General features: G+C 41.4%; 1 protein-coding gene across 2 annotated transcripts in view; it reads left to right on the top strand.

Annotated features, from left to right (window-relative positions):
* SGTB (small glutamine rich tetratricopeptide repeat co-chaperone beta) overlaps window positions 1–11,038 on the top strand; it is a 44,662-nt gene extending 33,624 nt beyond the window's left edge. For both annotated transcript variants that reach the window (XM_002714068.5, XM_051853712.2), the window contains exons 7-11: window positions 5,534–5,672; window positions 5,773–5,835; window positions 8,544–8,581; window positions 8,828–8,911; window positions 10,770–11,038. In XM_002714068.5, coding sequence (XP_002714114.1) covers window positions 5,534–5,672; window positions 5,773–5,835; window positions 8,544–8,581; window positions 8,828–8,911; window positions 10,770–10,881 — 436 coding nt within the window. In that variant the 3' untranslated portion in view covers window positions 10,882–11,038. The remainder of the gene's footprint in view (window positions 1–5,533; window positions 5,673–5,772; window positions 5,836–8,543; window positions 8,582–8,827; window positions 8,912–10,769) is intronic.
* The last annotated feature ends 2,673 nt before the right edge of the window (window positions 11,039–13,711 follow it).

Raw genomic sequence — 13,711 nt, 5'->3', positions numbered from 1 at the left:
TGCGTTGCAGGGTTGAATCCTCTGCTGCTGCTGTGTCTCTATTTCTCTTCTGATTTCATCCTACTCCATCTGACGTTGATGCTCATTATTTTAAGATGCTGCATTTATGAATTAACCTATTTGCTAGAATTTATTTGTAATTCTCAAATTAATATTTACTGCCCTTATGTGGTCATTCATGGACAATGAAAAGTGGTGAAAAATTTGTCTCCTGAGGCACATGATGTCAACTGAAGCTGAATAAGGTGATGATAGCCTGCTTTGTTGCTTTAGATCTCATTCTGGATCAGTTGATTTAATGCTACATGGTATTTTTGTGACTTTTGTTTGATTTCACTATTTATAGTAGTCCCAAAATATAGGCCAAAGCGTTGTCTGTGTTTTTAAGTGCAAAAAGGCTTTATGGGGAAAATACATTCAGGTATGAGTTAGTGCTAAGGGTTCAATGCTAATGAAAGAAAATATATATTAAATGAAGTTTCTTTAAACAGAAACACATAGAAAACAAGGTTATATATTGATTAGTTGAAGTAAATTTGTTTTTTATACTCATGAAAGGTATTTATTTATACATATGAAAGTATTTTTAAAGCTTATTTTGATGCAAAAATTTAAAAATCCCCATACAGTTTTTTCAAGGATGTCCTCATGAACTTTTTTTTAGAAAGCTTTTATTTAATAAATACAAATTTCATAGGTACAGCTTTAGGAATATAGCAGTTGTTCCCCCATATCCATCCTCCCACCCCCACTCCTGTCCCACCTCCTACTCCCTCTCCCACTCCATTCTAGTTGAATTAAATTTACCAGAGGTTTGTAGGAAACTGACCCTGTCTTTTCATTAGAAACAGCTGGTCATGGTGATTTCATAAAATGCAACGGCTGTGAATGAGAACTGACTATATATGTTGTTGGGCTCTTAAGGTATTTGTATGGATTCCATTCTAATATATTCAGTGACTTTCATCTCCATATTTGAATATGGAATAGACATTTTGAACTCAACCTGCCCCAAACAGAACTCTTGTTTCCCTTCTTAAATCTTTCCCACCTGAGCAAATTGTAGCATCACTAATCTACCCAGTCCTCAGATCAAAAGCTAAGGAATCATCCTACATTCTTATTATATGTGGCACATCTAATCTTTTAGCAAGTCCTTTGTGTGTGTGTGTGTATTTAAAGATTTATTTATTTACTTGAAAGGTAAAGTTATGGAAAGAGAGGCAGAGAGAGAGAGAAATCTTCCATCCACTGGTTCATTCCCCAGATGTCTACAATGGCCAAAACTGGGCTGATTTGCAGCCAGGAGCCAGGAGTTTTTTCTGGGTCTCCCACATGTGTATAGAGGCCCAAGTACTTGGACCATCTTCCACTGCTTTCCCAGGAGCATTAGCTGGGAGCTGGATCAGAAGTGGAACAGCTGGGTCTTGAAGCATTGCCCATATGGAATGCTGGCGCTGCAGGAGGTGGCTTTACCCATTATGCCACAGCACTGGCCCCTTCTGTGTAAATTTTGAATTCAGGTGTTGAGCATTCTCTTCCTTATACCCCTAGTCAGACTATCATCTCTTACTTAGGTTACTGCACAAGCTTCCTAACTGGTCTTGCCTGCACTCCACACCACCTCCACCCGACGCTGCCCATGTTGATCTTCTACACAGAAGTAGGAGTAAGTTTTCTAAAGCATAACTCAGATCACGTCACTCCATTGCAACTGAACTCAACTCCACGCTCCACTGGTCCATCTGGCACCTGACTGCACCTGACATCATCGTCTCACGCTGTTTTCTGTACTCCCTCCTCACCTGTCTTATACCTTAAGCACACCAAGCTTGCATCTTTCTCAGGACTTCGTGTTTGCTGGTGCTTTCTTCATGTCATTCTGTCTTTTCCGTGTGGCCTCTTTTGAGCAGCTCCCCTCGTCTTTCTCTTAATGGTATTACCTTCTTGTTTGCAAGTTTGTGGGGCTGTCTTCCCCAGGTTGAATGGAATTTTCTTGAAGTTCGGAACTTTATCTTTTTCACTGTGGAACCCTCACTATCTAAAATATCTATTATAGAGTAGAGTTTCAGTAAATATTTATTAATTGTTGATTAATCGGGCATTCTGGTAAAGTAGCTTTCATGGTTGACTGGCAGAAAACAAATTAGACTGTAAGAACTTTTTTGTCACTGGGCACTGTATTTTACCCAAATCAGAAAATAAAGAATTGAATTCATTTCTTAAAAGTAAACCCAGAGGGGCAAGCATTTGGTGAAGTATTTTAATTTTTTGTTTATTTGAAAGGAAGAGTTACACACACACACACACACACACACACACACAGAGAGAGAGAGCGAGCGAGTGAGCTTCCATATGCTGGTTGACTCTCCAAATGGCTAGAGCAGGCTGGGCCAGGATGAATCAGGAGCCCGGAGCTTCTTCCAGGTCTCCCACGTGGGTGCAGGGGCCCAAGAGCTTGGGCCATCTTCTACTGCTTTCCCAGGTGCATTAGAAGGAAGCTGGATCAGAAGTGGAGCAGCTGGGGCTTGAACTGGTGCCCATATGGGATGCTGGCATTGTAGATGGTGGCTTAACCCATAATGCCACAACGCTGGTCTGGTGAAGGATTTAACATGCTGCTTCAGGATGCCTGAAGCCCATATCAGAGTGCCTGGGTTTCAAGTCCCAGCTTTGCTCCTAGTTCTAACTTTCCACTTATTCATACCCTGGGAGATAGCAGGTGATGGCTCAAATAGGTGGGTCCCTGCTACCCTTGTGGGAAACCCAGATTGTGTTCCTGACTCAAGGCCTTGGACTGGCCCAGCCCTGCTGTTTTGGCATTTGGAGAGTGAACCAATAGATGGAAAATCTCTGTCTGTCTCTCTTTGAAATATATAAAATAAATAGAAAACTTTTTAAAAATAAGGAAAAAAAATCAAACCTAGAATGAAAAAAAAACCCAATAATATATCATAATACATATTATCAGGGGACAACGCTGTGGTGTAGCAGGTAAAGCTGCCGTCTGTAGTGATGGCATCCCATATGGGTGCCGGTTCAAGTCCCAGCTGCTCTCTTCCAATCCAGCTCTCTGCTATGGCCTGGGATAGCAGTGGAAGATGGCCCAGTGCTTGGGCCCCTACACCCACATGGGAGACCAGGAGGAAGTGCCTGGCTCCTGGCTTTGGATTGGCGCAGTGCACCGGCCGTTGTGGCCAACTGGGGAGTGAACCACTGGATGGAAGACTTCTCCCTCTCTGCCTCTCCTCTCTCTCTCTCTCTTTTTTTTTTTTTTTTTTTTTTGACAGGCAGAATGGACAGTGAGAGAGAGAGAGACAGAGAGAAAGGTCTTCCTTCCGTTGGTTCACCCCCCAAATGGCCACTACGGCTGGCGCACTGTGGCCAGTGTGCCGCGCCGATCCAAAGCTGGATGCCAGGCACTTCCTCCTGGTCTCCCATGGGGTGCAGGGCCCAAGCACTTCCTCCACTGCACTCTCGGGCCACAGCAGAGAGCTGGCCTGGAAGGGGGCAACCGGGACAGAATCCAGAGCCCCGACAGGGACTAGAACCCGGGGTGCTGGTGCTGCAGGTGGAGTATTAGCCTAGTGAGCCCCGGTGCCAGCCAACTCTGCCTTTCAAATAAATAAATAAATAAATAAATCTTTTTTTATTTTATTTTTATTTAAAGACAGAGTTACAGAGAGAGGTAGAGGCACAGAGAGAGGCCTTCCATCCACTGGTTCACTCCCTAGATGTCCGCAACATCTGGATCTGTGCTGATCCGAAGCCAGGAGCCAGGAGCCAGGAGCCAGGAGCCAGGAGCCTCCTCTGGGCCTCCCACTCTGGGGCAGGGGCCCAAGGACTTGGGCCATCCTCCACTGCTTTCCCAGGCCATAGCACAGAGCTGGATTGGAAGAGGAGCAGCCAGGACTAGAACCAGCGCCCATATGGGATGCCAGTGCCTCAGGCCAGGGCTTCACCCTGCTGCGCCACAGTGCCAGCCCCCCCCCTTTTTTTAAAGTTTTTAAGCTTTTTACTCAGTGAGATAAATGCATGGGAGAGTGAGGGCTCCATCTAAAAGAGAGAGGGGAATCTGGAATCATCCCGAGAACCAGGAGCCAGCCAGGTGGAGGGGCAGGCAGGCCAGGAAGCGTGGAGCAGGTCATCTGAAGGCTAAAAGGGCCAATAAATAAATCTTTAAAAAAATACATATTATTGCCAGCGCTGCAGCTCACATGGCAAATCCTCCGCCTGCGGCGCTGGCACACCGGGTTCTAGTCCCGGTCAGGGCACCGGATTCTGTCCCGGTTGCCCCTCTTCCAGGCCAGCTCTCTGCTGTGGCCAGGGAGTGCAGTGGAGGATGGCCCAAGTGCTTGGGCCCTGCACCCGCATGGGAGACCAGGAGGAAGCACCTGGCTCCTGGCTTTGGATTGTCTCAGCGCGCCGGCCGTTGTGGCCATTAGGGGAGTGAACCAACGGCAAAAGGAAGACCTTTCTCTCTGTCTCTCTCTAACTCTGCCTGTCCAAAAAACAAACAAACAAACAAACCACATATTATTATTAATTCTGAAGTAATTTTCCAATAAATTAAAACTAGGTAGAGATAAACATTAAAATTTCATAACCAACTCTTTGACTTGTATCTGGAAAAATAATTTGTTAAATGAATGGTAACTGATGCTAACTTTATTTGACAGGTAACATATCTAGTTTAGCAAGTCAACTGCTCCCCCCTTCCCCCAGCCTGCTTTTTAAAATGGCAGTTTTTTTAAAAATATTAATTTATTTAAAAGGCAGTGTTAAACAGAGAAAGAGAGGGAGAGACAGAGATCTTCCTTCTGCTGATTCACTCCCCCAGTGGCCACCACAGCCAGGACTTGGCCAGGCTGACACCAGGAGCCAGGAGCTTCTTCCAGGTCTTCCACTTGGGTGCAGGGCCCTGATCACTTGGGCCATCTTCTATTGATATTCCCAGAGCACTAGTAGGGAGTTAGATCAGGAGTTAGGACTCGAACTGGCTCCCATGTGGGATGCCAGTGTCACAGGTGGTGGCTTAACCCGCTGTGCCACAATGCTGGCCCTGGAATGGCAACTTCAATGCTTCCTGCTGCCTTAGTCTCTGCTAGTAAGAAGGAAGGATGGAGACATTTGGAAGCACAAATATAAAGTCCTTAAAAATGGCAGGAGCCTCATGGGTTTACGTGACCACAGGATCCTTAGCACAAATCTTTGTGGAGCTCACTCTCATAGTAAAGCAAATTATTTCACATATATAGGCTTTAAAAAATTGAGAGTAGGTAGGGTTCATCTCCACATATTAAGTTCATGATTCATACAGAACCACCTAGGCTGTCAGCAAGCAGAATGGAGAGAATTCAGACATAGAATGGAATCAGAGAGCATTTTGGCGATATTCCCATGTTCAGTTGTACAATGAATACATTAAGTGTAAGCTGGACTGGCGCTGAGTACCAAGACAGACATTTGACTGTGAGGTTCTGCTGTTCTTCAATCACGTATCTTAATGTTTTATACTCTGTATTTCTTTCAGGCTGGCCCTCACTGCCATGAATAAATTTGAAGAAGCAGTCACAAGTTATCAAAAGGCATTAGATCTTGACCCTGAAAATGATTCTTATAAGTCAAATCTGAAAATAGCAGAGCAGAAATTGAGAGAGGTATCCAGTCCTGTAAGTCATTAATGCCAAATGAGTGAAGACTTTTTCACTTATGATTTATTATAATTAAAATGAAGTGGTTAAATGATTCTCAGATATAATTGTTTTACAGACAGGAACTGGATTGAGCTTTGACATGGCTAGCTTGATAAATAATCCAGCTTTCATTAGTATGGTGAGTGTATTTCTTTTTCTGTTCCACTGCCTCTGTTTTCCATAGTTATTATTTCTGAAAGTTTTTAGAAACAAGTAAGGGAGATTTTGTGGTGGTGGTAGTGGTTAGTGGAGTGTGGATGCCAGGCTATGGCCAAGGTTCCTCACCTGTCCATGTACCTCCATGGGAAAGTTATGGATGGGCTACAGGAAGCCCATGGATTTCCCAAATTGTAATCATTTGTATACATATATATGTGTTCATTATCTACGAAGAGAACCATATTTTTCACAGGTTGGCATAGGAGTCTACTAATATATGAAAAGATAAAGACCACAGTCTTATCTGAAGTGATCCTAGGAAAATAGCTAACAATCGAGGTCTCGGGATTTGGGTTACAGTGGTTTCCTATACTTGCTCCCTGGCATTGTCTGCCTTACTTTATATCTGAAGAGTTTATTATAAGTCTCAATATAAAATACATAAGAGTTCATATAAGTCTCAGTGTACAAGGGGACTTCACAAAGTTCATGGAAAAATGGGACTATTTCAGTGCAAAAAAATTTGAAGCCCATGCATAATTTTTTATAACAGTCATTTTCCATGAACTTTTTGGAACATCCTATGTGTATGTACTTTGTTCTTCAAACCAACAAAATAACTTACGGGTCTTTTGAAAATATTCATGCTGTATGGTACTTTTGATTTAGTGCATCTAGGATGTTGCCTTGGCATATAATGCTCCTTGGGTGACTGTGTGCTGTGGCTGAGAGCCATTCTACCATCTGATATATATTTGGAAAGCAGAATTCAGTTCCTTTTCATATTTGTTTCCTTCAAGAAGTGTCCTGCATCCATTAAACTTTCAGCTGAATTGAAGTATGCAGATGACTCAGTCCAAGTGAGATAAAGTCTTTTGAGGAATTGCTAGGTTTCCCCCACCCCCAGTCAGATTTGTCAGCTTTCCACCTACATGCTGGAAAATCAGTCTCTTTGTTAAGTTTTATGACATTTTCCCAACATGGTTACTCATCTCCAGGGCCCAAGTTATGCTATTGTTGCAGGATATGAAAAGGGAATTCCTTTAGTTTCAGACTTGTTACTGTTGAGTTAGGATGCACACTGCTAGGTACCCAAATAAGGTGTGTGCCCACCATGGAGGAGTTGTAAAGGCAGGGGGTTGAAAACATGTTTTGTGACTTTTCAGCAGGCTGGTAGAGATTAACAATGAGTTTTTGGGCAGAGCTGCATGTGTGAAGGAAGTAGAAAGGCCCGCCGTCGTGTCCAGCCCACTGAGAAAGGGCTTTCCTGGTCCACTCAGCACCCCATGCAACATGGCCACTTCTTTATAAAAGTACTCTTTTGGAGTGGACCCTCTCAAGTGTGAGAGGTTCTGTAATTACATTTTAAAAGTTTCTATTTTAGGGTTAATAGTGTTGTCAGTAATCTCTTTATCCTTGCAATGATATATATTTTTTAAAGATTTATTATTTATTTGAAGGGCAGAGTTAAAGAGTCAGGGTGGGGGAAAGAGAGAGATCTGCTGGTTCACTCCACAAAAGCTGAGGCTGGCCCAGACAGAAGCCAGGAGCCAGGAGCTTCATCCGGGTCTCCCAAGTGGGTAGCAAGAGCCACTGCTTCCCAGGTACATTATTAGGGAGCTGGACTGGAAGTGGAAAGAGCAGCTGGGACACAACCTGGTGTTCAAAAATGATGCAGGCATCCAAGGCTGCGGCTTCACCCACTGTGCCACAACACTGGCCCCTGCAATGACTTTTTAATGTCACATTTTCTAGTATCTTCCTTTTTTACATTCCCGTCAACTTAAATCTCTACAATGTTCTAGTACACATACGTGAGTTAGCTTTCATTCCTCTACTTAAAAAAAAAATCTGTTAAATATCCCTAAATATTAATTGCCTTTGATGGAAGATGCTATCTTTTTTTTTAAGTTTTTATTTAATGAATGAATTTTTTCATAGATACAACTTTAGGAATACAGTGGTTCTTTCCCCCGTACCCATGTCCCCCTTCCCCGCACTCCCATCCCACCTCGCTCTCCCTCTCCCATCTCCTTCTTCATTATGGTTCATTTTTAGTTTGACTTATATATGGAGGACCAACTCTATCCATGATATGCATAGACTTCAACAGTTTGCACCCCCCCACCCCCAACATGTAGAGTACAGTTTGGGAACAAAATTTGCAGTCAGTTCTCATAGTACAACTCATTAGGGACGGAGATCCTATATGAGGAGTAAGTGCACAGTGACTTCTGTTGTTCCTTTAACAATTAACACTCTTATTTATGACATCAGTGATACCCCAAGGCTCTTGCCATGGGCTGCCAGGGAAGCTTTCAGTGACCATAGACTCCATCGGTATTTGGACACGGCCATAAGCAAAGTGTTCTCTCCTCCCTTCAGAGAAGAATACATCCTTCTTTGATGATCCCTTCTTTCCACTGAGGTCTCAGAGATCCTCCATGTAGGATATTTGGCTTTCCATGCCTGAAATGCTCTCATTTGCCTTTCAGCCCGACCAGGAAGCCTCAAGGGTTGATTCTAAGGTCAGAGTGTTATTTACAGCGAATGTCATTCTAGGAGTCTGCTGTGTGCACTGCTTCCCATGTTGGACTTTCCTTCCTTTTTCATTCTATTGTTATTACCAGGCACTGGATGTGATTTACAGGATCACTTTTACACTTAAATGCTATCTTTTAATTCCAGGCAGCAAGTTTAATGCAGAACCCTCAAGTTCAACAACTGTAAGTATATAGAAAGGGCTTATTTCATTTTCCTTCTTCTACTTGCTGGAACTTATTTGAGCATAGCCACTCAAAAATGATAAAAAACTGCCCCAAATGCTGGTCAGTTAAAACTTAAAATGACACATATAGGATCCTACCTCTTACACGATATGGGTATACTTGTATTTAACTGACTTTTCCTTGGCCTAGTTATCCTGATTGTTAACAATATAATTTCAGTGTTGTATCTCTTGCATACTCTAGAATGTCAGGAATGATGACAAACGCCATTGGGGGACCTGCTGCTGGAGTTGGGGGCCTAACCGACCTGTCTAGCCTCATCCAAGCGTAAGTGTTGCTTGTTTCTAAGGTGAAGGATCAGGGCTTTCTTTTTAAATGTTTATCTGTTATTGTTCAGATTGGCCTCTTTAAAATCAGAAAGAATTTCATAAACTAGAATCACTTTTCAGACTAAAAGGCAGGAATCCAGAAGACCTGGGTTGTCTGGCCAGCTCTGTCCTTAAAGAAAAGCTACCATGTGCTTTCAACATGCTTTTTTTAAAAAAGCCTTCAAGTACCAGGAGTCTTTTTTTTTTTTTGTATCATCTCAGTAAGGCAGGTGAGGGACAATGGCTGGGCCAAGCTGAAGCCAGGAGCCAGGTCTCTACCTAGGGTACAGGAACTCAAGTACGTGGGCCATCTTCTGCCTTCCCAGGTGCATTAACAGGAAGCTGTATTAGAAGTGGTGGAGCCAGGACTCAAACTGGCGCTCACTCCAGTATGGGATGTGGGTATCAAAGCAGCAGCTTAACCTGCTGTGCCCTAGCACCTGTCCTGGTGACCTGGGACTTTTGAGGGCATGGAAGGAAGCAGTAAAAATCATATGTCCAAATATATTTTTATCTCTTATATAAAGCAATTTTTTTCAAGAAAAATTTTTTTCCCAAGAGAAAGTTTTTCAGCAGACTTGAATACCTACTCAGGAATGTAGATGAAAGTCAATTATGTACTTAAAACAGTATTAATTTAGGTACAAATACCTAAATTAAAATCACATTATGTATATTTTATTTTATTTATTTTTTGACAGGCAGAGTGGACAGTGAGAGAGAGAGACAGAGAGAAAGGTCTTCCTTTGCCGTTGGTTCACCCTCCAATGGCTGCCGCGGCTGGTGTGCTGCGGCCGGCGCACCGCGCTGATCCGATGGCAGGAGCCAGGTACTTCTCCTGGTCTCCCATGGGGTGCAGGGCCCAAGCACTTGGGCCATCCTCCACTGCACTCCTGGGCCACAGCAGAGAGCTGGCCTGGAAGAGGGGCAACCGGGACTAGAACCCTGTGCCGGCGCTGCAAGGCGGAGGATTAGCCTAGTGAGCTGCAGCGCCGGCCAAAATCACATTATGTATATTTATGTTCAAGTTAAGAAATGATTTTATCCAAACTTTATCAGTACCTCTGATGACCAGAGGAACTCCTTTGCATTTTCTCATTACTTGATTGTATTATCTTCACTTCCACCCAAATTGCTTAGGATACTTTGCTCTATGAATATGTATCTGATGCTGTCATTGGAAATTTTTTTTGTAAAGTCACAAGTACCATTTGCTGTTCATGATCATGACTGTGTAACCATTTAAAATACTGTATTTTTAGAGTGATCTTTAAATAGCACAATTACAGTGATGTCTAACACTTGCATTTGTGGTCATATGCTGAGGAATTTGTGTTCAACTTCTTTGTCTTTCAAAGAATCAGCAGTTAAGTAACCCCTATAAGCATCCCACACTGGGTGTTACATCCTCTTTCCATCAGAGACCAATAAGACTTGAGCATAAGAGCATTATATTTGAGCATACATAATAACAGCATATACTTCTTAGCCGTTTGCTTATTCGTGGTGAAGCATTAGAGGTACAGATTTCACCCAATTCAGGCACTCATTTTTTAGCTTGGGTGTTTTGTTTCTTCACTTGACTTAACCAAAAGTTGCAGAAGCAAGGGGTGTTTTGTCATCAAGATCAGTGCATTATAAAAATGCTGAATATGGAGGTATTGGTTAGCTTGTAGGTTAACAGTCATGGTTCTAAAACTTGTCTGTATAGGAAGAGTATACTTTGCGTATTCCCCACATCTTCTGAATTCTTTTAGACATGGATGTTGCATGACTGGCAATGCCCTAATCCTCACCCCTTTGCTTTGCTCCTGCAGGGGACAGCAGTTTGCACAGCAGATACAGCAGCAAAACCCTGAACTTATAGAGCAGCTGAGAAATCACATCCGGAGCAGGTCATTCAGCAGCAGCACTGAAGAACACTCCTGATCTGCAGGGACCCAGGCTCGGGGCGCAGCTGACAGACTTCCTGTAGACAGCGCCCCGTCCCTCAAGCACCGTATCTGATGTTTGAAAAGAATGGAGGAAAACCTCTTGTGTACATTCGTAAAGAATAAATCTGTTTAGACAATAGATTTATCACAAACACACTCGACCATCACACGACTCCTTTGGGAAGAATCCTGTAGTCCTGGGACAAGGTTCCATCTTCAAACTTTTACCATTATATTTGCACATTAGACTGAATAGCAGAGTATATTTATTTGACAGTGGGGCTGTTCATGGTGAGTTCCATAGCTCCAAATTCCATTAAGTATCAGTTTTTTGAGAGGGGAGATGATTAAGAGAATCATTTCCCATGCTGGTTTAGAAGAAGTATTTGCTACCGAGCAGCACCTCAGGAGAGAAGTCACTTGTTATCTAGGGTTAGCCTTGATAAGTACTGGCAGTAAGTATTTATCCTATCTTTAATGCTGTTTGTCCTGATGAGTGCAGGGTATCTTTAGAGCTGGTAGAAAGCAGCATTGGTGTAAGGCATGTTTTAGAAAGGAAACAGCCCAGAGAAGGTGAATGGGAGGACTGCCCAGGTTATCTGCTTAGCTCTTAACTAGTCCTGTCTACATTCTGGTGTTGACAACATTCGCATGGCCAGTTTTGCTAAGTACATAATAAAATACATTTAGAAATCCTTACTGGTACTGGTTTAATCAGTGATATAACTGCTCAACGTAATTATCACAATTTCCCTGGTGGTGACTTTACCTTGGAAATTATCAAATTCTTATATACCTATATTTAAATAAGCCAATGCTCTGGCCCTAAGGATTTTCTAAGTGGCATTTAATTATGTGCCCATAAACATTTTTTTTAAACTTAGGATAGCAAGAAGCATCTATCACTAACTTTGCTTGTTTATGCAATTCTGTTATAATATGGCTTGGCATGTTAGTCTTAAGTTTAATTTGAAACAATTTAAACAGGAGACACCGTATTTATTATAAATTGGATGTCACAATGGTTAGTGGAGAAAAATTGCATTAGGTGTTAATAGCTTGGCTCTAATTACATTGATGGATGACTCAGTTCTAAATCCAAATGGAATTTACTTTTTGTTTATTAATCATGAAATTGGTGAAATGGGGCTGATGGAGTGATTTCACAAGTGTTGAGAGGGAAAACTGAAAAAGAGTAGTGTAAAATTAAATCAGTAAAAATGATGATGATAACATCATCCATAACAGTTCTCAAAAGACTAATTATTTTTGGTAGACTGAAGTTACCCAACCTTTTTTTTTTTTCTTTTTCTTTTTGTGAGATTAGATGAGTTCTCTAATTTCACTGTTAAGAATCACCTGGGGAATTCATTAAAAATACAGCTTCAGGGCCACACCTTCAATTTTGACTTAGTTGGTCCTATAATAAGGCCTAGGGATTACCATTTTAAACAGCACAACAGGAAGCTCTGATACAGGTCCAAGGACTCCAACCTAGAGCAACACTGGGTTAGAGGTTGCTTTGCAGTTTGACCAGCAAATACTGAAGCACTTGGCTTCAGGCTAACATGAGACTTAAATGACCTTACAGAGCTGGACAGAGAAGAGTAGGGCTTAAATCTTTGGACCTTTGAAATTAAATCTATATTTAAACCAAACCATCTTAATTTTTCATAAAATTACAATCAGCTCCTAGTGTTTAAGTGTTACAAAGAATGAAGTACTAACTAATCATATCAAAGTTATGATTGATCAAAAAAGCAAAGCTGATCCTTAATTCTCTTAAACAGTGTTGCATAACAAGTTCAAGTCTGTAGCATAACTATCTTGAGTGCATTAAAAATGCTTTCAGAAGAATTGATAAGCCTTTAGCTGACTGATGAGGAAAGTAGAAAATACAGCCAGGATCAGAAGTGAAAGGTGAGTACACTGCAGAACGGAGGAATACCATCCACGCTAGACAGTCTCTTCCAGGAGGAAGCACTCCCAGCTCCTTGTGTGGCCAGTAGTGCCATGGTAATAAAATCAAAAATATCATAAGAAACACACTTTAAAATAATGCCTTCTTGTAGTATTATCTGTAGTTATGGTAACTGTTCTTTTTAGATAAATGAAAACTGATATATTTCTTCCATTTCATTTGTCTAGTTTTTTTTGCTAATCTACCACCTACAACAAATTCATTGTAGTTGCTATCTTATCCATTTACCTGGATTTTCATTTCATTCAAGGTATTTTTGCTCTTCATTTACTTTCATCACTTTGGAATAATTGTACTGCAAGTTATTTCCAAAAGCTTTGTGTAGACAGATTGTGGTAGCTACTCTTACAATTATATGAAATGTCCAAATAGTAATCTCAAAAATATGGTTGCTATCTAACTATAGAAACAAGAAGGCATTAATGTTAATTTTATATGCGTTTTACTTAGGAACGTTGTCCTCCATTAATCACATTTTATTGTAGTAGCTATAGCTGCTACAATGTTGCATAAAACTGAACATGTCCTTTTATTGTACCAAAGTGTTAATTTTTATAAAATAGTTTAAATAGATCCTTTCTAAGATGGCATTATCTAACCTTTACTTAGAAGTATGAACGACATGCATCTGGGTTATTGTTTAGAAACATAAGAGATTTTGTAATTAAATAGAAATATATATGTATATGCACAATTATATGTTACCTCTTAAATCTGAAACAGTGAAACAGAAAGTTCAATCATGAGATGTTCGAAAAAAATCAAAATACTCAGTGCAGTGGCTATAAAGTCTTATTTCATTATTTGATCAACCTTAATCATTTGGAAGAAAGATAGACTTCAG

Source organism: Oryctolagus cuniculus, chromosome 14 (assembly GCF_964237555.1).
Source record: "Oryctolagus cuniculus chromosome 14, mOryCun1.1, whole genome shotgun sequence".
In the NCBI taxonomy this organism is placed as follows: domain Eukaryota; kingdom Metazoa; phylum Chordata; class Mammalia; order Lagomorpha; family Leporidae; genus Oryctolagus; species Oryctolagus cuniculus.
Note: the sequence above shows the minus strand (reverse complement) of the source record. Positions and strands in the feature narration are given on the sequence as shown.